The sequence below is a fragment of the Mauremys mutica genome, chromosome 9 (assembly GCF_020497125.1).
Source record: "Mauremys mutica isolate MM-2020 ecotype Southern chromosome 9, ASM2049712v1, whole genome shotgun sequence".
NCBI classification, from domain to species: Eukaryota; Metazoa; Chordata; order Testudines; family Geoemydidae; genus Mauremys; species Mauremys mutica.
Genome location: NC_059080.1, coordinates 48,511,871 through 48,532,534, shown reverse-complemented (window position 1 = coordinate 48,532,534; position 20,664 = coordinate 48,511,871). Strand labels below are relative to the sequence as shown.

The following is a 20,664-nucleotide window of genomic DNA, read 5'->3' as shown; positions in this document are numbered from 1 at the left end:
CTGGGCTGCTCTATGCTGGCTGGGGACCCCTAAGGGCAGGGGGTTGGAATGAGTCCTTCACATCCCTTAGGACATCACAGGCTCCTCCTCAGGGAATGGCCATAGGCTCCGGCCCTGAGGAAGAGGCAAGGGAATGTCTGGTCGCACTCACGAGTCCACACGTGGAAGGGTGCCATGGCCTGGCTCTCTGAGGGAGGATCTTCCATCTCCAGCCCGCTCAGGGTCGACACGTGGATGAGATACCTCTCCCCTGGCCGGAGGTCCCTGAGGTGGAGGAGGCAGAGGGAAGGAACATAGGAACGATTAGCTCTTATGGCAGAGATTTCCAGGCAGAGATTGCATCTTTCCCATGTCTGGATGGCACCCAGCACAATGGACCCCACTCCTGACTGGGCCCCTGACAGAAATACTCACTATGCTTCCCCGCCCCTAGTGACTGCAATCCCCAAGCTAAGAAAGCAGGAGCACTGATGTGATTTCCAAGGAGCCTAGGGTGGGGCAGAAACCTGACTCTATTGTGTGACGGACTCTTTACTACACAACCCCTCTGTGGCTATCAGTGTCCACACAGTCACTCAGCCCCTGCACCATGGGTGTGTGTGTGTGGGGGGATCGGTTTTAAACTACTGCCATCCGTAGCGTTGCAGGGAAAGCCAGGTTGCCCACTCTCCCAGTTACCAGCATCGGTGGGCATGTGATCACAGCTAGCACCAGCAGCTGTGCTCCTCCCCACAACCCTTGTAATGAGAGCCCATGGAAGGGGTGAGGAGGGCCCTGGGTGTTGAGCACGTGGGATGTAGGTTTCTGCCGGTGTGTGCTGCTCTCTGCAGATGTGGTGTGGTGTTCACACTGCAGTCGTCTGCACTGTAGTGGGTTTGGGCTGGGTGGACAGAGGGGCCTGTCACGCATCCCCCTAGAACGGAGGAGCAGGGTCCAGAGCTGAGAGCAAAGGAGTGGGAGTTAGAGCAGGAGCCAGGTCAGTTCCCTCTGGCAACTGCCACCAATGGCCAGGACAAGGCAGGGAGCATGTGCTGCAGGGACTGCGATGGCTGGTTTCACCATCACTACCGTGACAACAGACAGAACCCATAAACAGCACTTTACCCTTCCAGGACCTTTCACCTAAGTCTCAGAGCATTTTACAAACATGTCAATCAAACCCCACTGAATATGTAACTTATCACACACAGGTCCTGAGATCCTGGGTGATGAGAGCCTGCAAAAGACTTTACACTGATAACATTTGTGAAAAACCTGAGCACACAATTCATAGCATGATCCTGACCCCACTAGATCTCCATCGAGCTCAGCTGGATTAGCTGAGTAAGGAGTTCCAGAAACCAAGTGTGGCAAATAGGTAAGGGTCAGGAATCACACAAACTGTCTGATTGTAGGGCTCCCTCTTCTGTTGCATACACATTCTTATACACCACTTATTGCTGTAGGATCTGAGCGCCTTCCAGTAGGGTATTGAGCAATGTGACTAACATCTGTCACATATTATTTGTTCTCAAGGACCGAAACTGACTGCCAGGTCTGAAGTGTCTGTCACTGGTAGGAAGAGAGGCCGCTGTCAGTGTCACTAGCATGTTAGCGTGTCTGCTTATTAACAATATCGAGGGATGTAACAGCTTGGATTTCAATCCTGCAATTTACAACATACCCGCAGAGAGTCCCATCGAAGTTAGTGGGGCTGTCCCTGGACACAGCTGTCTGCCAGCATGGCAGAAATTACAGCATCATGGCATTTGCTTGGTTCTTCACCTCATCCTGAAACTTGCCTAGTGCTGATACTTGGTAGCTATCCAGCACCTTTCATCTGAGACATTCATTCACAATGCCCCTTTGAGGTAGGCCAGTACCAGTGCTCACAGCCTCACATGGCCAACAGCTACTAAAAACTAGGTTAAAAAAATCTGAATGAAGAGAAACTTGGTGAAAGGTAAACCCCTGGGTTTGCATTGATCTCTCCCTGTCTGCAGACCATAAATGCACTTGTATACTGAAGCTGTTTTCAGTTTGTGTCCAATGGGAGGCCATCACATTGAAGTGTGGTCAGTTTAAGAAGGTGGTACCCTGAACCCCCTGCTAGTTTTGTGGGTTTTACAATCACATGTTCCTCTGTTTTACAATCACGTTCTCTCTTTCTGCCTTGTTGCTGAGTGAAAAGGCCCATACAAAGCAGGAGTTCCCCTAGGAATCAGCCAGGTTGGAAGCAGGAACTACCCACACAAACAGTAACTAACTACCGAAGAAAGCAATGGGACTGATTAGATATAAAGTGCTATAAAATGCATGAAGCAAATGGACTGAAGAGAGAGAGAGAGAGACAGATGCTCCTCAGTGATACCTGTTACAGAAGTGGGTTAAGCAATGCTCAGGCAACAGGGTGGTTCTTAAGTCAGCAGCATCCCTTTAAATCTCGCCTAGGATCATTAACTGCCTGCTCTCATTGGTCCACACTCTGCCCTAGGCTGCAGTCCCATGTGCAGTATCCTGGGTATGTGAAGCCAGCAGATCCTCACCAGGGGCAACCCTAGCCAAAGCATTATGCCACCTTCGACTTGCAGTCCCCATGGAGGGGCTGGGGAACAGCTGAGGGAGAGAAGAGTTTGGCTAGAGAACACTGATCTCCAGTCGTGCTATCTGCTGGATGGCCTCCTTTGCTCAAAGCCCCAGGTCTGTGCCAAGCTCAGTTCAGTCACAGCCCAGAACTGGGGGAATTATTTCCCCTTGTTTCTCCCTGTGTCTAGCCCCATCTCTTAGCTTGTGCCATGCCCTCCCTCACCTGAATGTGTACTTGGCCACACTGCTGTTCAGCTCCACGGTGCGGTCCTCCAGGTCCCCGGGCTGGTGGATGGAGATGCGCACCTTGCTGATGGAGGAGTGTTGGAGCTTGTGGAGAGCCCACTGCACCGTGATGGTGCTGGCCGTCACGTTGGCGATATCAAATCCCTCCACTGGGCGAGGTTCTGTGGTGAGGAGGAAGCAAAGGCAGGGGGGGGTGAACAATAGCCTCGAGTGCCCCTCAGAAGCCAGACATGGTGCTACCTCTCATCCCTATGGGGCCTGTGCCCGTGTGTGCATCTCCACGACTGTTCTCCTGCCCCTTTGAGATCTTCCTGTCAGAGCATCGCATCTCAGCCCAGCTGCTTGGCCTGGCCTCCCTGGGCTGCCCAGCACTTGCAGTGCTTCTGACAGACAGAGCGAGAGGCCCGCTCCCACTGGGTGCCAGGGAGCACCAGCACCACAGCCAAAGGCTGGGGCCTGATCCTCGCCAGGCCAGCACATAGCGAGACTGCTGGGCAGGCTCCTATCCCCCACTGTTTTGGCCCTTAGTGCCCGCAAGGCAGCAGAGCCCATCCCCCAAGCACCAGGCTGGGACATGCCAGCTTGGCACTTAACGGCACCAATGAGAGAGAACCCAGAACCCATCAGCTGTTTCTGATGTTTCCCAAGGACTTTCAGGACCAAGTTCAGCTCTCCAGGAAAGAGAGAGAAAGAGCAGCCCAGGGCACAGGCCTGTGTGTGTGTGTGTGTGTGTGTGTGGGTGGGGGTTCTCTGCACTCCAGCAGGAGAGCTGGGTAAAGTTTGGACATGGGCACATGGCTATGCTAATCAGGTAGGCATCACCCTCACTGAGTCCTAGCAGGCTGCTCTGGTTTGTGGTGCATGCGCCAGACAGTGGCTGTAGGATAGGAAAGCTTATTCCCAATCTTTGAAATACTTGTCTTTCAAAAGGCCAGGAGTTTCCTAGAACAGGGCAATGGAGATGGTGTGGTCCAGTGGGTAGAGCACTGGACTAGAACTCGAGACACCTGGGTCCTGTTCCTGGCTGAGTGAGTACATCCCCTCCCCGTGCCTCAGTTTCAAACCCGCCACACACACACCTTTTGGCCATCTCAGCTGTTTCAGTAAGCTCTTTGCTGTCTGTCTCTCACCAGGGGACCCCAACCTCAGCTGGGGCCTCTAGGTGCTACTGTAAAATACATAGTAGGAGTTGAGGGAGCACAGGCCCGACCCAGGGCAAAACCGACTCCGTATTAATGGGAGACACAGCAGCTGGAAGGAGCTGTGAGTTGTGAGCCTGCCAGGGAGTGAGAACACAGCAATCAGCCAGGAGGGCCAGCTACTCTGTTCCCAGAGGAGACCCAGGCTCTACCCTGCTAATGTTCACATGCAGCTCAGAACTGTACTTGCACTGCTGTGCAGTGGCCTAACACACAGCTGGGAGGAGTCCTGCAGCTTGCTGCGGGACCAGACCAACCAGGAGCCTTTCCCAGCCAATGCAGACATGGTGCTCAGTACATGCAGATTTCTACTGACTTAGTGTCTCTGCAGGGAACCCAGGCCTCACCCCTGCTAAATATGTGCCAAGGGAGTCTCCCATCTGACTCCGAATGAATCAGTCTGCTGAAAGCAGGAGGGTGCTGTGCAATGTTCACTCGCCCTTTCCTACCATCCTCGGTGCCGCTGCCCTACCAGTTGGGAGGGCTGCCCTTCCCTCTAGGGCCTGCTCAAAGCTGGCTATGCTGTTTCTCTCTCCAGACAGCATGCCAGGGGGTGAAAGCTCAAGGTGGGAGCCATTCTCTGTGTCCCAGTTCAGCTGGATGGTTGAACTCTGCCAGACTGGATCAGCCCTGTGGTCCATTTACTCTGTCTCTGACAGTGGCCAGCACCAGCTGCTTCAGAGGAGGACAGGAAACCCCAGAATGGACAACCATGGCATCAGCTGCCCTGAGGGAAGTGTTTTCCTGCCTTTGTCACTTGGTGATTGACTTATGCCCTGATGGAGGAGGATTTTGATCCCTTCTACATTAGTCTGTTATGCTTTGTAATGTAACTCTGATCCCCTCACTCTCCTTAAGAGGTCCAGGCCTGTTTCAAACCCTAGGAAAGCCTTGGTCTCAATGAGATCCTGTAGCAGGGAATCCAGAGTCAGTTACGTGGTGGGTAAAAGTATTTCCTCTAGTAAGCTGACCAGATGTCCCAATTTTATAGGGACAGTCCCAATTTTTGGGTCTTTTTCTTGTATAGGCTCCTATTACCCCCACCCCCATCCCGATTTTTCACCTTTGCTGTCTGATCACCCTATCCTCTAGTCACTTTTACAGTTCTTGCCTTTCAGTTTCTTTGAACGTTCCCTTGTTCTAGTGCTAGGAGATAGGGTGACCAGAAGTTCCTTGAGATACCCTCTCTAGACCACTCATTATGCACCTTTACCATGCCTGCTCTGATTTGTCTCCTCCATCTTTGCACCCTCTCTTTATAGGGAATTCTTTCCAGGGCTCTAATTGTTTTCAGTGCCCAGCTTTGAACTCCCCTCTAGTCCTGTAATACCCTTTTGTAGAGAGGATGACCAGTCCTGGAGACAGTACCCAGGTGAGGCCGCACCACTGAGTTGTGTAAAGGCAGGAGACTATTTTACAGATTCACCATCCCACTTCTTATGCACCCCAACATTTTGTTGCTCTTTCAACCTCTGCTGCACACTGAGCAGAGAGGTCTTCATTGACCTGTCTACAGTGATCCTAGGTCCCTTTCCTGAGTTGGCACACCAAGCTTACAACCCTGTGCAGCGCAGGAGTAACTCAAATCACTCCTTCCAATTGGCATTACTTTGCATTTATCAACACTGAATTTCCTCTGCTGGTGTGGTGCCCATTCCCCTGGCTTGCTCAGGTCTCTGGTGTTCCTCTCAGTCCTCTCTGGTCCTGGCTGACCTAAATAAACTATGCCACCTCACTGCCCCCCCTTCCCAATCGTTAATAAATAATATTAACTGCAGATCCCAGCAAGGATATGAAAATTGACCTGTTAGTCCTCCTTTGCTTCTGGTCTCTTAGCTAGTTCCTGATCCATTTCAAGGTCACCTCTCACTCTGTGGCTACTTAGTTTCCTTAATAGACACTTTGAAAGCCCAACTAAATCATCTCAATCAGTTCTCCTTGTCTATTGACACAGTCAGTGACTGAGGAGATTTTCCTTGCCAGAGGCTTGCCACTGGGCCATTAGGTTGGTGGGAGGGCCTTTTTCATTAAGAGGTTAATATGTATACATAAGGATGCTGGTTTTAGATCTAAATGGATATTTCCCAAATAAAGCTCATAGATGCAAGAAAATATCTGTATGCAAAACATGATTTTTCATACAGCTTCTGGTCCCTGGAGGCCACTCCCACCCCCGAGCTCCCATGTTGCCTAACACACTCCAAAGTGGGTTGTGGTGCAGGATGGATTGTCCTGTGGGCTGAGGGGGCTTTTAGACCAGTGCACAACTAGCTGAAAATTTTGCTGTAGCGTTAGGTGGTGGAAAGCAAGCTGGGATAGCCGGGAAGCAGGTCCTGCCATCCGTTAGGAGGTAGCATTGGCTGGTGGGTCTCCATGAGCTGTCTGTACAGTAGCAGCCCCCAGCTGGCGTTGGAGCATTAACCTAGGTGTTGGACAGAGGCGGGCATGCTCACGTTTCTATTCCCCTTCCGACGCTACTCACTAGTGCGTGTGATGAGCATGACAGGCCTGCTGATGTCGTTCTTGTTGTTCACGTTGCGTTTGACTGAAAAGACAGAAATATTGTAGGCTCTGCCAGAGGCTAGTGCCCGTAATTGGTGGGCAGAATGACTTCGGTCCACAAAATCTGTCCTGCGGTAAGAGCCGTCGAAGGATACGTACGTCACGGCGTAGCCGTCAATCATCTGCCTGGCGACTGGGTCTTCGGGGGGGTACCAAGAAATCGACACCCCTGTGTCCTCCACCCTGACCACCTTTAATGATGTTGGTGGCAGCAGTTCTTCAGGGTATCAATCAAAGCAAAGGGAAGAAGTAACATGGTAAATCTTTAGGCACCAGACCCCTGGGACTGACCCTCCAGCACACAAACACTGGCTGACAGGACTGTGTCAAGGTAGCTGTGAGGGGAGCCCTGATATACAGCACAACAGTCGTGCACAGTGCAGGGAGTGTGTGCTGATTGGGCATGAGCCTGCATGGTGCTGAGCACTCTCCACTCCCAGGGGGTTGACACAGGCCCAAAGGCTGGTGCCTGCTGCTCCTTATCATCCTGTCTGAGTCCTGAAGAAGGACCCTGGGGCATGAGCTGGGATCAGGGCCCCATTGTGCTAGGACTGCCCACTCAGTCTGAGATGGGCATTGTCCTGAAGAGCTGGCAGTTTAAAAGCAGACGAGCCAGACAGAGGTTATCAATCCCCATTTTACAGACGGAGACCTGAGGGCCAGACACAGAGTGTGTCTGCATGGAGTGTGCAGCAGAGCTGGGAACTGAATCCAGGCTTCATGAGTGCCAGTCCAATGCCATCCTTCCTCTCTCAGACTGACTTCAGCACCTCCAGGAGTTGCTCAGCACCCAGCAAGATCAAGCCCCTCTGGCACCTTCCGTCTGCAGGCATCACCACACTCTAAGACGAGGCGGCGATTTGCCCTGATGCCTGAGCCCGGCAGTGCCAGCCTGTTGCAAGTGGGTCTCGCCCAGACATAGGTTCCCCCCGCACACACAGTGGGCTCACATGGCTGCATCCTAGCAGTGCACGTGGCAGCTTATGCTGTCTGTGGTGACAGACAGGACTCACTTGAGTCGCCATCCAGCCCCTTTACCTTTTTCGCAGCTCTTGCCTGTGTAGCCCACCTTGCAGGTGCAGCTGTGGGATCCATTGCTAGGCAGGCAGTAGCCTCGGCTCCCACACGGGCTGTAGAAACAAGGATCGCTGGCTGGGGGAGAGGAGCAAGACCAAGGGTTATGGCTCACGCTGCCCAGAAGCCGAATAAAAAATGTTAATTACTGTTCAAGGCTGGCAAACGAGCCAGGTTCAGTGCATGCAGCCACATTGAATTAACCAGTCAGTGCTAAAGTACTGGGGGCTCTGGGAAGTCATTAGCTAAATCTCTTACACCTAGCCAAGGCTTACCTGTCTCACAGTGGTAGCCGAAGAAACCCTCTGGGCAGACACACAGGTAGGAACCACCATAGTTTTCACAGTCCCCTCCATTACGGCAGGGAGCTGATTCGCAGGCATCCACTTCTAGAGGGCACAGATACACTCAGTCAAACATCTGCCAGAGACAGCATGGACATTAGAGGAAACTCTGGATCCCTTGCGGGGACTCTTGCTGCAGATGCAGCAGGTGAAGTATATGTGCAAACCATGGGCCATGCACAGAACATGCATCTGTTTCAAGGGGAAGTGAAATTGGTGACTCACTCAAGATAGTCCAGATGCACATACTGTGCAGACCATGGGCTAAATGCAGGACACATATTCATCCTTTAACCCCTTACATTCAGCATATCCAAGCTGAATTCCCATCCCAGCCCTGAGAAGATAGTTCTCCTACAAGCGAGCATGCCTGGGAACTCCAGGGCATATCTGTCAAGGTTCGTGAGGATGGACCAGGCTGGGCAGGCCAGTACTGCCCCCATGGCTCTCTCTCAGACTAGTCCGGGGCATCAGACTGGAAATCCCAGCACTGCCTTTGAGGGACTTGGGTTGAGCTTTACCCTGTGAAATTTCTACCTATTTCACACTGGATTCCCACGAAGCCATCGGGACAATGACAAGCAAAGGATCCTGGGAGATCCTTGCAAGTTCCTCCATTCTTACAGGGGTCGGACTGACATTCATCAATCTCTGTGTAGAAGCAAAAGGAAACAGTCATGTACAGACCAGAACCCCATCCTCAGCACAGCATGCACTGACAACACAGAGCTAGACCGGGTGGCCCTTACTCACTGCCCTGGGCGCTTACACACACAAGAAGCCTCACTGGCTTGGGGCTACTTGTTTAAGTGCTCACCAACATGAGTAAGAACTGCACAACTAGGTCAATCCTGAAAGGCCAGGCTGCTGTGCTGGAACCCCTGGCATGTGCATTACTCCAGTTCTGATTTCAGGCTTGGGCAGTCTGAACAACAAGAGCCTCACATAGGGAAGGAGTGGTCCGAAACACAATCAAATGCCTTGTTATTCAGGGGGGTCACTGTGAATATTGGTGTGTATTTTTGCTGGTATATGCTGTGGGTTTGACAGTAGGTTGTGTGCGCTATGCTACACCTAGAGAACACAGCCACTTTTCTTCCTTTTCATAGCTCCCCTTCAGCTGTGTGTGTAATTCATGCCAGTAAAATATACACATGCCCTGTTCAAAAGGCATTGCCAAAACTCCTGCCACACGGAAAGCATTTGCGCCCTTAGGCTGGTACCCATTTAAGAGGGCTACTGCTGTTCATGAGTGCATTGGGCACAGGCACAAGCCCGGCAGGTACAAGGAACTGAGTTGGGGGAAAGCTTTGGGTTCTTCACCCCTCACTCCGCACGCATGGGAAGTGTCCAATTTCAACCACATTTTTCAGACTTTCATTGAAAAACCAAAACATTTTGGACAACTGGGCAAAAAATTATTGGTTTTACTGAACATTTTTCTCCTGACCTGCTGAATTTTTTCAGTTTTTGGTTGCCGAAAGCCATTCTTTTAAATGAAATCTCAAAAATATTACAATTATTAAAATGAAACATTTCTAAAAAATAAAAGTCCCAATCAGCTCCAATAAAGAGAATAAGAGGGTGCAGGGTACATGTGGCTGTTTATATCCCCAACACATACAGACCTAAAGCTGACTAGGGGATATAGATACACAATTCCCATTTGTTTAAAAGGGGACTGTGAATCTAAATTCATTAGGCTGAATTGAAAAACTCAGCCACGTTGTCCTGTATAGCTCTAGGAGACTGATCACACACATGCGCAGTGGCATGGATGTTCATCCCCCCGTAAGGCACAGATCTATGATGATAAGCACCTTGGAACTCTTTCTGCCACAGCTGCTAGCAGGGCCGTATGCTGGATGAGTGCTGTAGCTCTCGCATGACTTTAAGGGTATGACTCTAAGGAGCAGCACCAGTGGTATGGATCTTGGAGCTGCCTCACTGGCCTTTGGCTGCCCTGGCTGTGATGCTTTCCAGATGGGCTGCTGGGCGAGGCCATCCCTGGGTAATACCTCCCTCCCAGGCCATTTCTGAAGCAGCTTTCAGGGTCAATTCAGGCAGAGGCATGCTCTCCATTGGATGGGGTCCCCGTAAGTGTATTTTTCACATTCTCTTACCCAACTCACAGTGGGAGCCTGTGTATCCTGCTTCACACAGGCACAGGAACTCAGCAATACGATCCTTGCACAAGCCCCTGTTGAAACAGGGCTGAGAAAGGCACTCGTTAATTTCTGAGGAGGGAAGCATGTGGGGGGGGGGGAGAGAAGGGATTATAGTCAATGAAATATCCAAGCCACACAGGATCGTCTCTCATGGCCATGACTGTCCCATCCCACACAGAGGTGCATTCAGTGAAGCAGGCTGCACTGCTAACCATGCCTAAAGGAGCAAGCACAGCCCATGTTGACAGCCTGCCAGAGAGCTGCCTGGGCCTACAGTGGGGAGTGGGTGAGTGGAGTCTCCCTACCTGTGCACCATTATTATTTATTAAGTGTATTACGGTAGCGCGTAGGAGCCCCAGTTATGGCTCAAGACCTCGTTGTGCCAGATGCTGTACATTATTTAGTAGGTGTATTACCATAGTACCTAGGAGCCCTAGTCTTGGCCTAGGACCTAATATCCCTCTAAGCTGCATGGCCGTGCAGCAGCCTATTAAGAGCCACACAGGTGGTCAGGGAACCCACCCAGGAACTTGCTGCGGATGGGGGAGGGGTGTCCCTCCCCCAACCCCAACCTAGCCTGGCCCCCAACATGCCGTGGCCAGGGGAGGGACAGTCCGGCCCACATCTGCCATGGCTGAGGCACCCTCCCCCACACCCAATTCTGCCGCGGTCCAGGGCACCCCTCTCTGAGCCCCAACTCTGCCACGGACCAGATCTGCCATGGCCTGGGGAGAGGCACCTATCCTGTGGCCCCAGCCCCGGATCTGCCATTGTGGGGAGAGGTGCCTCTCCTCCCCAGCTCCAGTGCTGCTGCGGAGAGAGAGAGCTGGAGGGAGCCCTCTCTCCCGCCATAGCCCTGGAGCTCCAAACCCCTCATATTACGGTAGTCTCGAGGAGCCCCAGCCATGGCCCAGGCCCCATTGTATCAAGTACTGCACATTATTTATTAGAAATATTACAGTAGCATGTAGGAGCCCCAGCCATGGTCCAGGACCCCATTGCACCAGGAGCCATATATTATTTATTAGGTGTATTATGGTAGCACCGAGGAGCCCCAGTCATGGCTTAGGATCTCATTGCACCAGGTGCTGTACAAGAAGAGAACAATAAGATGGCGCCTGCTCCAAAGAGTTGGAATCTAAGACAGGACCCAGCAGATGTAGACAAACAATGGAGGAGCACAAAGGAACTATGAGAGGCTATGAGTCAATGCTGTGGGCAGCCGTGGCCTAGCCACCAGCAAGTGTTTTGTTGGCTTCACCGCAGATGAGTGTTTTGAGGAGGACTCTGAAGGGGATGAAGATGGAACGCGTCACACGTTTATAAGGTGCTTGTCCCATGTGCGAGGGGCTGGGGCAGCCTGGGAGGGAGACAGCCCCATGAGACTAGTTTGAAAACATAACTGGTGGCAGTGAAGGTTGGCCTTGTGGACCCATTGGTGGTGGGAGTCGACCACTCGGTAGTGAATGAGAGATGATGCACAGGCTGGTGATAGGCTGTGAAGGGCCTTGGAAATGAAGAGAAGTAGTTCATGTTCGATGCACTAGAGAAGGGGGAGACAAGGGAGGGATGCAAAGAGAGGCATGACATGGAGAAAGGCTGGGCTAGGAGAACAATCTTTGCAGCAACAGTCTGAATGGACATGAGCGGGGCAGGACTCCACTCGTGAAAGGATGTTGCAGTAACTCAGGCGTGAGTCGATGAGAGCCTTAGTTGTGTGGAGGGGTAGGAAGGGCTGTTCCTTAGGGGTTAAGCAGAGAGAATCAGGAAGATTTAGACTTCTCTCTAGGTCCTCACTGTGACACTGCACACCATACTCTTCATAGTGACATTGTTATGATATGGTTATAGTGTAATTATGATGCATTTTATGCAAGACGGGTTATGCGAGATGTCATTGGAAATGTCATGATTTGCTGAATATGATTATCCTATTTGTATGCATGTATCATTTTTGTATCTGAAGTTATAAATACTCACTATGTATCTATACTTCAAATGTAGTTACACCTGGGTAACAGCCCCTAGACAAGATGCTTTCAGTCTAAACAGCTGGTTGTAAAAGACCTATTCATAGTAATGGGCCATTAGAAAAAACAATAGCGTTAGGAGAAGCTTATCTCCCACCTGGTGAGCCTTCCTGAGAACACTACAGACAGCCTGTGAGTGATGGCTGCTATGACTGTACAAGGACATGTGACCAGGCCACATGATGCTGGACTCCATCTTGGGATGTCAGTATTTGTCCACAGCTTTGGAACAAAGGGTTCCCGCCCTATATAAAAGTTATATAAGCAAGGAGTGACGTCATCTAGGGTTCTTTACTCCCTACACAAGAAGACTCCTGGAAAAACTTGAGGAACAAAGACTGAAACCTGGGAATTCCAAGCTGCAAAGCAAGTGTAGTTTGTACCTTAAGAATCTGCAGCCTGTTTGTATAATTTCTTAGGGTGAGAATCTGCTAATTCATATCCACTCTATTTAGTATATTAAGCTTAGTTTTCATTTGTTGTTTGTTTGCTAGGTAATCTGCTTTGATCTGTTTGCTATCACTTATAATCACTTAAAATCTATTTTTTGTAGTTAATAAACTTGTTTTTGTTTTAATCTAAACCAGTGGGCTTTGACTGAAGTGCTCAGGGAAAATCTCTGCTTGGTTACTGTGACGGTACCTCCCATAAGGCTTTATGGAAATATGCTTAGAATGTGTTTTATGCTACATATGCCATGTAACATATCTCAAAGGTTATGATCTACTGAATGTATTAATCCTATTTGTATGCATGTATCATTTTTGTATTCAAAGTTATGAATGGTATGAATGTTGGCTGTGTACTGGCTTGATTTCTAAATAACCTTAGTAGAGCATTTGGTCAATTCCTGGAGAAAGGAATGTTGAAATTAAGTACCTAATCAAGAAACACTTAAAGGACAATAAGTCTTGGAATGCTCCAATCTGCATAAGAAGTCTACTTGAGGACGTTCAAGGTAGCATGTGAACAATGGACATCACACTACCTGTAAAAACTGAGTCATGCATGGACATGTGACTTGCCCAGGTGACTCCTAAACTCCATCTTGGAGCTGGACTTTGCATAGGAGTGAGGAGGGGGTCTCCACCCACAAGAAAAAGTCTATTTAAACCCCTGGGAGACCCCTCCATTTTGTCTTCAGCTGGCTAAAGAAAGAGCCTCTCCACCCCCCCAGGATACCTGAAAGAAATTGGAACAAAGACAGTGACTGCAAGGGGTGTGAGTGATTGCTGGACCCAAGCTAAAAGGAGATTAGTCTGTAAAAGGGAGCATTCTGGAACTGGTGAGGATCTTATTTGTATTCAGTTTGATTAGACATAGATTTGCACATTTTATTTTATTTTGCTTGGTGACTTACTTTGTTCTGTCTGTTACTACTTGGAACCACTTAAATCCTACTTTCTGTATTTTATAAAATCACTTTTTACTTTTCAGAGTATGTATTAATACCTGGGGGAGCAAACAGCTGTGCATATCTCTCTATCAGTGTTACAAAGGGCGAACAATTTATGAATTTATCCTGCATAAGCTTTATACAGGGTAAAACATATTTATTTGGGTTTAGACCCCATTGGGAGTTGGGCATCTGAGTGTTAAAGACAGGAACACTTCTGTTAGCTGCTTTCAGGTAAACCTGCAGCTTTGGGGCAAGTAATTCAGACCTTGGGTCTTTGTTGGAGCAGACAGAAGTGTCTGGCTCAGCAAGACAGGGTGCTGGGGTCCTGAGCTGGCAGGGAAAGCAGGGGTAGAAGTAGTCTGGGCACATCAGGTGGCAGCTCCCAAGAGGGTTTCTGTGATTCAACCCATCACAGTTACCACAAGTGTGCATTGTCCTCTTCACATTGAGGGAGCAGCAGACTGGGCATTAAGCCCATATACTGGCCAGATTTGACCAGGGCAGGACGGTACTGCTCTGTGGTCCTAGGCTGGGAAGCTGGTGGTTAGAGAGCCTGTAACTGCAGCTGGGTGTGTCTCTACCTGTGTGAATGCTGGTGAAAGTGCAGGCTGGAGGGCTTTGCAGCTTGTCACAGCAGCTAAGTGTGAGAGGGAGCCCAGGCTGGTGGGTCAGAGGGCTCAGTGGTACCCCAGTTCCAGGTGACACCCCGGGGGGAACCCGTCACACTCACATCCAAGCTGAGTTGAAGAGGATGCCCAGGTTACAGGCCTGAAGGACAGGCAGGGATGATGGTGTTGTCCACAGTGACTGAGAAAGGAGGTAATGGGGAGGACTTGGGAGGGGAAAAAATTAAGAACTCTGTTTTAGCCATGTTGAGTTTGAGCTGATGTCTTGGACACCCATGACGAGATGTCAGAGACACAGGCTGAGGTTTTAGCTTGGACAGATGGAGACAGGCCTGGAGTAGAGGGCTAGATGGAATTGGAGAGGAAGAACTCCAGACAGCCATTGTAGTCAGCACATTCAATGAGCTTAGAGGTGGAAGAGATAAGGGAGATGGGAAGGTAATTTTGGGAGAGGCTAAAGCATGTTTGTTTTGTGAGTGGAAGAGCCAGGTGGGGAGAGGTTTCAGAACACAGTGAGAACAGGGATAAGAGTGGGCACAGGGAGATCAGGAGATGGGATGGAGTCACTGGGCCAAGGGAAGGGGAGAAGGAGGAGAGAGTTGTGGGATGGGCAGAGGGAAGGCAATGCAGTATTTGGTCTATTGTCTCTTGGATGAAGTATAGAAATTGGGAGGACAACTCACAAATGGAGCAGGACACTTGGCTGAGGACCTCACCAGGATCACTAAGGGATTGTAGTAACAGTAATTATGGACGTGGATGGCAGCTCGGATAGGGCCAAGTCAGAGCCAAAGCTCAGAGACCGAGCAGAGGGTAAAGCGCAGTGCTGCCTAGCACGCATGCCAGCTGCAGAGACGCCAGCTAGCCAGCCCAGGAGTAGGCCAGGGAGGTGGTTCCCAGGGGAGTGTGGCTAGTGACGGTGAACCAGCCATTGGTCTGGAGTGACATTCCATCCCCCAGTGCTGCGCTCCTGGCAGGAGGCCCGTCCTCTCCCTCATCTGGAAGCTCTGATTGACGCCATGTCAGCACTATCCTCTGTCTCCCATGCTGCAGGCACTTGCTCTCTGCTGATCCCAATCTGCCCCCACAATGTTGCTCCTCTCTCGCTCCCTGGTACCACACAGAATAGTGGCTTGATCTCTCCTTTCCCAGCGGCTGCATGTCCTTTGCAGGTGCTGCACATCCCAGAAGTGTGGCTACCAGGTAGAGATGTGAATTGAGCAGAGGGCTCGAGGATAGCATGAAGTCCGCATCCAGACCCTATGTCCCCCCAGGAGTTGTGCGCCTCCAAGGGGGTATGGGGCCCTGGGTATTTTAGCACAGGCTGAAAAGAGTCTGGTCTAGTCAGGGAGGGGTGTTCCCAAGCATCCCCAGGGGCACCACACAGGCTGTGCCACAAGAGAAATGGCCACATCTCATGGCTGCTAAGGGGGCTCCAGGCCCAGCTAGGCCCCAGGAAGCAGCCATTCTGGCAGGATAGCTTAGGCTGTGTAGGCCCCTTTCCTCATTGCACCAACTTACCGTCACACTCCGGGGGGTCGCTCCAGACGCCCTGTGCGCTGCAAATGCGGGGGTTGTTCTGAGGGCGCAAGATGTAGCCTCGCTCACACTGGTATTCAGCCAGAGAGCCCATGCGGGTGGAGTTAAACAGCACCCGGGCATGCTTCACCTCGTTGGGAATGCCGCAGTCCACCTCTGGGGAAAGAGGAGAGGCGTGAATGACAAGGCATGTGAACAGCGGGCGTCCCTGAGCCAGCGTTGTAACCTGGGCATCCAAGAAGCAGTTGCTCCCTGTCTCTTCGAGAGGCGGCAAGCTGGGCCAAGTCCAGAGAGCATGATGGCTCTGCCATCCAGGGCTGTGCTTGTGAGTTCCAGAGAGCTCTCCAGCTCCAGCCCACAGAACCTTGGCTCTGCCTGGGGAGGCGAACCCTGCCGTGCCTGAGAACTGGCCTCAGAGAGCTGCTTGAGCCTGGAGACAACCCTGCAGACCCCAAGGCTGGGGCTGCAACCCAGGGCACTTTTACAGCATCCCCTTAAAGGAATCGACTGTGACGTTGCATCCCATAATGCTTTATAGAAATATGCTTATGAGTGTAAATATACATAACTGGAATATGTTTTATGCTAGATTTGCCATGTAACATATCTATGTAAAGATTATGATCTACTGAATATATTCATCCTATTTGTATGCATGTATCATTTTTGTATTCAAAGTTATGAATATTGGCTATGTACTTGTTTGATTTTAAGTAGCCTCAGTGAAGCATTTGGTCAGCTTCTTGAGAAAAGACTGTTCTCAGGAAGTGCCCAATCAAGAAACACTTAAGTTGTCAAAGGGCTTTGATAGACGCCAATCCACAACTGAGCTTTGCTGGGAATGTTCGGGCTAACAAGTGAACCATGGCATCGGCCTCTAAGAACTGAATCATGCATAGACATGTGACTTGCCCATGTGACTCCAAAACTCCATTTTGTAGCTGGATTCTACACAGGGGGAGAGAGGGGTTTCCACCCACAAGAGAGAGACTATATATGCCCCTGGGAAAACCCCTCCATTTTGTCTTCAGCTGGCTCAAGAGAGCCTCTCCACCCCAAAGAGATGCCCGAAAGAAACTGGAACAAAGGACAGTAACTACAGGGGTGTGAGCGATTGCTGGACCTAGACTAGAAGGAGGCTTGTCTGTAAAGAAGCTTATTGGAACATCTTTGAGGGTGAGACTTGCCTGCATTTAGCTTCCTACTGTATTAGGCTGTATTTTGTTTGGTAATTTATTTTGTTCTGTCTGTTATTACTTGAAACCACTTAAATCCTACTTTTTATATTTAATAAAATCACTTTTTACTTATTAATTAACCCAGACTAAGTAGTAATACCTGGGGAGGGAGGGGTGTAAACAGCTGTGCATATCTCTCTGTCAGTGTTATAGAGGGCAACAGTTTATGAGTTTACCCTGTATAAGTTTTTATACAGGGTAAAACACATTTATTTGGGGTTTGGATACGATTGGGAGCTGGGTATCTGAGTGTTGGAGACAGGAGCACTTCTTAAGCTGTTTTCAGTTAAGACTGCAGCTTGTGGGGGACGTGGTTCAGACTTTGATCTGTGTTTGCAGCACGCTAGCATGTCTGGCTCAAACAAGGCAAGGTAGGAAGTCCCAAGCTGGCAGGGAAAATGGGCTCAGAGGCAGGGCCGGCTCCAGACCTCAGCGCGCCAAGCGCGTGTTTGGGGCGGCACGCCGTGGGGGGCGCTCTGCCTGTCACCGGGAGGGCAGCAGGCGGCTCCGGTGGACCTCCCGCAGGCGTGCCTGCGGAGGATCCGTTGGTCCCGCGGCTCTGGTGGACCTCCCGCAGGCATATCTGCGGATGCTCCACCGGAGCCGCGGGACCAGCGGACCCTCCGCAGGCACGTCTGCAGGAGGTCCACCGGAGCCGCGGGACCGGCGACCGCCAGCGCGCCCCCCTGCAGTGTGCCACCGTGCTTGGGGCGGCGAAATTACTAGAGCCGCCCCTGCTCAGAGGTGGTCCTGACACATTAGGTGGCAGTTCCCAAGGGAGTTTCTGTGATCCAACCTGTCACATTGACATTGGCACCATGCCCATGCCCTGAAATATGCCAAGGCAAGCGGGGGCGGTGGGAAGGAGGCATGGGAAAGCCCAGCAGCAGGCATTAGGAACTCACGTGCCTTCACTAGTGCTTCTAATCACCTACCGCTGTTGGTAGGGTTGTGGGGATCCAGGAACAGCACCAGTGGCCTCGGTTCCCACCCTCTCCCAGCGCCTCCGATGGGTGCCCAAGACATTACTTGCAGGGAGGAAACTGTTCAGGGAGGAAACATGATGCCATTGCACCAGGCCATCAATGATCTGGGGGAGGGGGAGCCGTGCCACAGTGAAGGACCTATATATTGGGGATACACAGAACAGCCTTTCTAGGGCTGAAGTTACAGTGTCAACAGGGCTGAGACCAACATGAGATCTTCCTGAGATGCATCTTCACAGAGCCTTTCGCTTCCATGATCCCTTTGTTTTAAGAACTTTTCTTCTTTAAGAAGATGGCACCTTTAGTATGAAGTCTGGGCCAAATTGCAGCTTGTTATGCAGGTGTCAGTTCAGAGGAACTCCACTGCCAAGTTAAGGGACTGCCCGAGATTGCCTGGGGATTTGTGCAGAACTGCAAAGAGAAGCCGTGTCTTCCAACTCCCATTCTTTCTCCAGCAAAGCACCCCCCGCCCTGCCCCCTTCATTCAGCCAGGATGATGGAACCATGCTGGGTGGTCTAACACCAGAGAGCTGATGTTCAGGACTCTCCCCTTGTCGAGGGGCAGGCTTGAGACGTGCTCTAAGCTGGCCTTGCTCAAGAGCAGGGTTAGTTCTCTGGGCTGCTCCTGGTGCTGAGGCTTCTTGGCTATTACCTGACTGGCAGAGCTTTCCCACGTATCCCGCAGGGCACGTGCAGGTGTAGTTGCTGCCGTGGTCCTCACAGGTGGCTCCGTTTTCACACGGACTCAGGAAGCAAGGAGAAGGGGCTGGAAAAGAGTATCACAAATGGCCATGGACATGCTGCCTGGAGCCCTTCCTCCCTCTTTGTGCCACATCTACAGTGCTACCTGGATACGCTGCCAAACCATGGGGATGTAGGGATGAGCTCCCAGGAGCATTAAATCAATTGCCCTCCAACCCCACTAACAAACCAGCACCAGCCTGCTCAGCTCGCAGAGGATTTTCTAGGGAACCCGACCAGGCACATGGAGGAGTTGGGTTACGACTGGACGGGTGCTGGATTCACTGGGCAGTGATTACACTAGCCAGCCATTGAACTCAGTCTCTGTGGATACTACAGACTGAGCACAGATCTCTGCTTGCTGTGCTCCAGCAATCAGGGATTGAATGCACGCCCTCTGCTAAATGGCCAGAGACACCATTGACAGGGCAATGGCACCCAGTACCCCAAACTGCCTGACTGTGGCTTCCCCAGCCGAGGATGCTCCCCTGGTTAATGTGTAGAGCCTGTGAACAAATCCAAGCCCACTGATTGCCGGCCTAGTAGCCAAGCACTGAACGGCAGACCTTGGGTCTCTGGCCAGTGGCTCTGAGCTGAGCATTGGCACCAGACCCCTAGTTTTTCCTCCTTGCCAGTTTGCCATGCTCGTACCTATCTCACAGTGCCGGCCCGTGTAGCCTGGGGAACAGTCACACTTGTACTTGCCGATGTAGTGGAAACATGTGCCCCCGTTCTGACATGGCCCAGAGGCACAGGAGTCTGGCTTACCTGTGAGCACAAAGAGAGCCATGTTAAGCAGCAGCCAATGCCTTCCCAGCTCTCCCCTCACTAGTGCTCAGCATTGTGGGTACCTATCTCGCAGTGCTTCCCGGTGAATCGGTAGGGGCAGGCACAGTGGTATTCTCCGTCTGCCTCCTTACATGTCCCCCCGTTCCGACACGGCCCGGAGCTGCACAGCCTTGGCCTGACTGAGGAAAGAGAACACAGGCAGAGGAGCCACGTGTGAAAGCATCACCCCTTGTGCTTTCGTCAACAGGAGTGGGGATGGCTTCGATTCACCCCCTCTCATGGGCTGGCTGCTTCTCTCACACCCCAGCCACCCCCTCCTGACTGGGCCACCAAGGGCTCCATTCGCCAGCTGCTCAGAAACAGCCACAATCTCCTCCCTGGGGGCTCAAAGTCAGGTTTAAAGAAATCCAGTCAGGCAACTGATTGGCCTGATTGTCAATGACGCAGAGCAGGCACAGCCCCACCAAAGCCAATGGCGCTGCAGGTAGGAGCTCAGCACCGTGGAAACACAGGCCACTTAAACATAGGAGCCTAAATATGGATTTAAGAGCCTGACTTTAGGCCCCACCTAAGTTTGAAAGTGTTGGCAAATCAGCACATCCACTCTTGGCCTAAGCTGTTCCACAGCGTCGCTGTGTGCCTTGACACAGCTTGTGCTCTACGCCAGAAGCAGCTGCAGCGACTCCCATGTATCTGCCCTGCACAGCAATGCTACCACCAGGGCCGCCCAGACGGAGGGGCAAGTGGGGCAATTTGCCCCAGGCCCCGGGCCCTGCAGGGGCCCTGCGAGCCCTGGCCGAGAATCCCTTCCCTGGCTACTCACCCAGTGGCGGACTGGGTCTTTGGAGGCACTTTGGCGGTGGGCCCTTCACTCGCTCTGGGTCTTCAGCGGCACTTCGGTGGCGGGTCCTTCAGTGCTGCTGAAGACGTGGAGCGAGTGAAGGACCCGCCGCCGCCACAGACTCGGAGTGAGTGAAGGACCCGCTGCCGCCGCAGACTTGGAGCACCACCCGGTGAGTACAAGTGCCCCCACTTTGCCCCAGGCCCCCTGAATCCTCTGGCCCGGCCCTGGCTACCACCTGTCTATTGCATGAACTGGGCAAGTCACCCACTGCTCCCCAGTGAGGCAAAGGCTGCTTGGCTGGATTGCATAGCACA

General features: G+C 51.6%; 1 protein-coding gene across 1 annotated transcript in view; it reads right to left on the bottom strand.

Annotated features, from left to right (window-relative positions):
• The window catches only part of SNED1 (sushi, nidogen and EGF like domains 1), a 125,795-nt gene that overhangs the window by 22,416 nt on the left and 82,715 nt on the right, over nt 1-20,664 (bottom strand). Inside the window, exons 14-24 of the mRNA XM_045030240.1 lie at nt 19,569-19,685; nt 19,369-19,485; nt 18,629-18,742; nt 15,735-15,908; nt 10,114-10,227; nt 8,528-8,641; nt 7,922-8,035; nt 7,611-7,724; nt 6,493-6,789; nt 2,789-2,972; nt 152-264 (exon numbers count right to left, since the gene is read on the bottom strand). Coding sequence (XP_044886175.1) covers nt 152-264; nt 2,789-2,972; nt 6,493-6,789; nt 7,611-7,724; nt 7,922-8,035; nt 8,528-8,641; nt 10,114-10,227; nt 15,735-15,908; nt 18,629-18,742; nt 19,369-19,485; nt 19,569-19,685 — 1,572 coding nt within the window. The remainder of the gene's footprint in view (nt 1-151; nt 265-2,788; nt 2,973-6,492; nt 6,790-7,610; nt 7,725-7,921; nt 8,036-8,527; nt 8,642-10,113; nt 10,228-15,734; nt 15,909-18,628; nt 18,743-19,368; nt 19,486-19,568; nt 19,686-20,664) is intronic.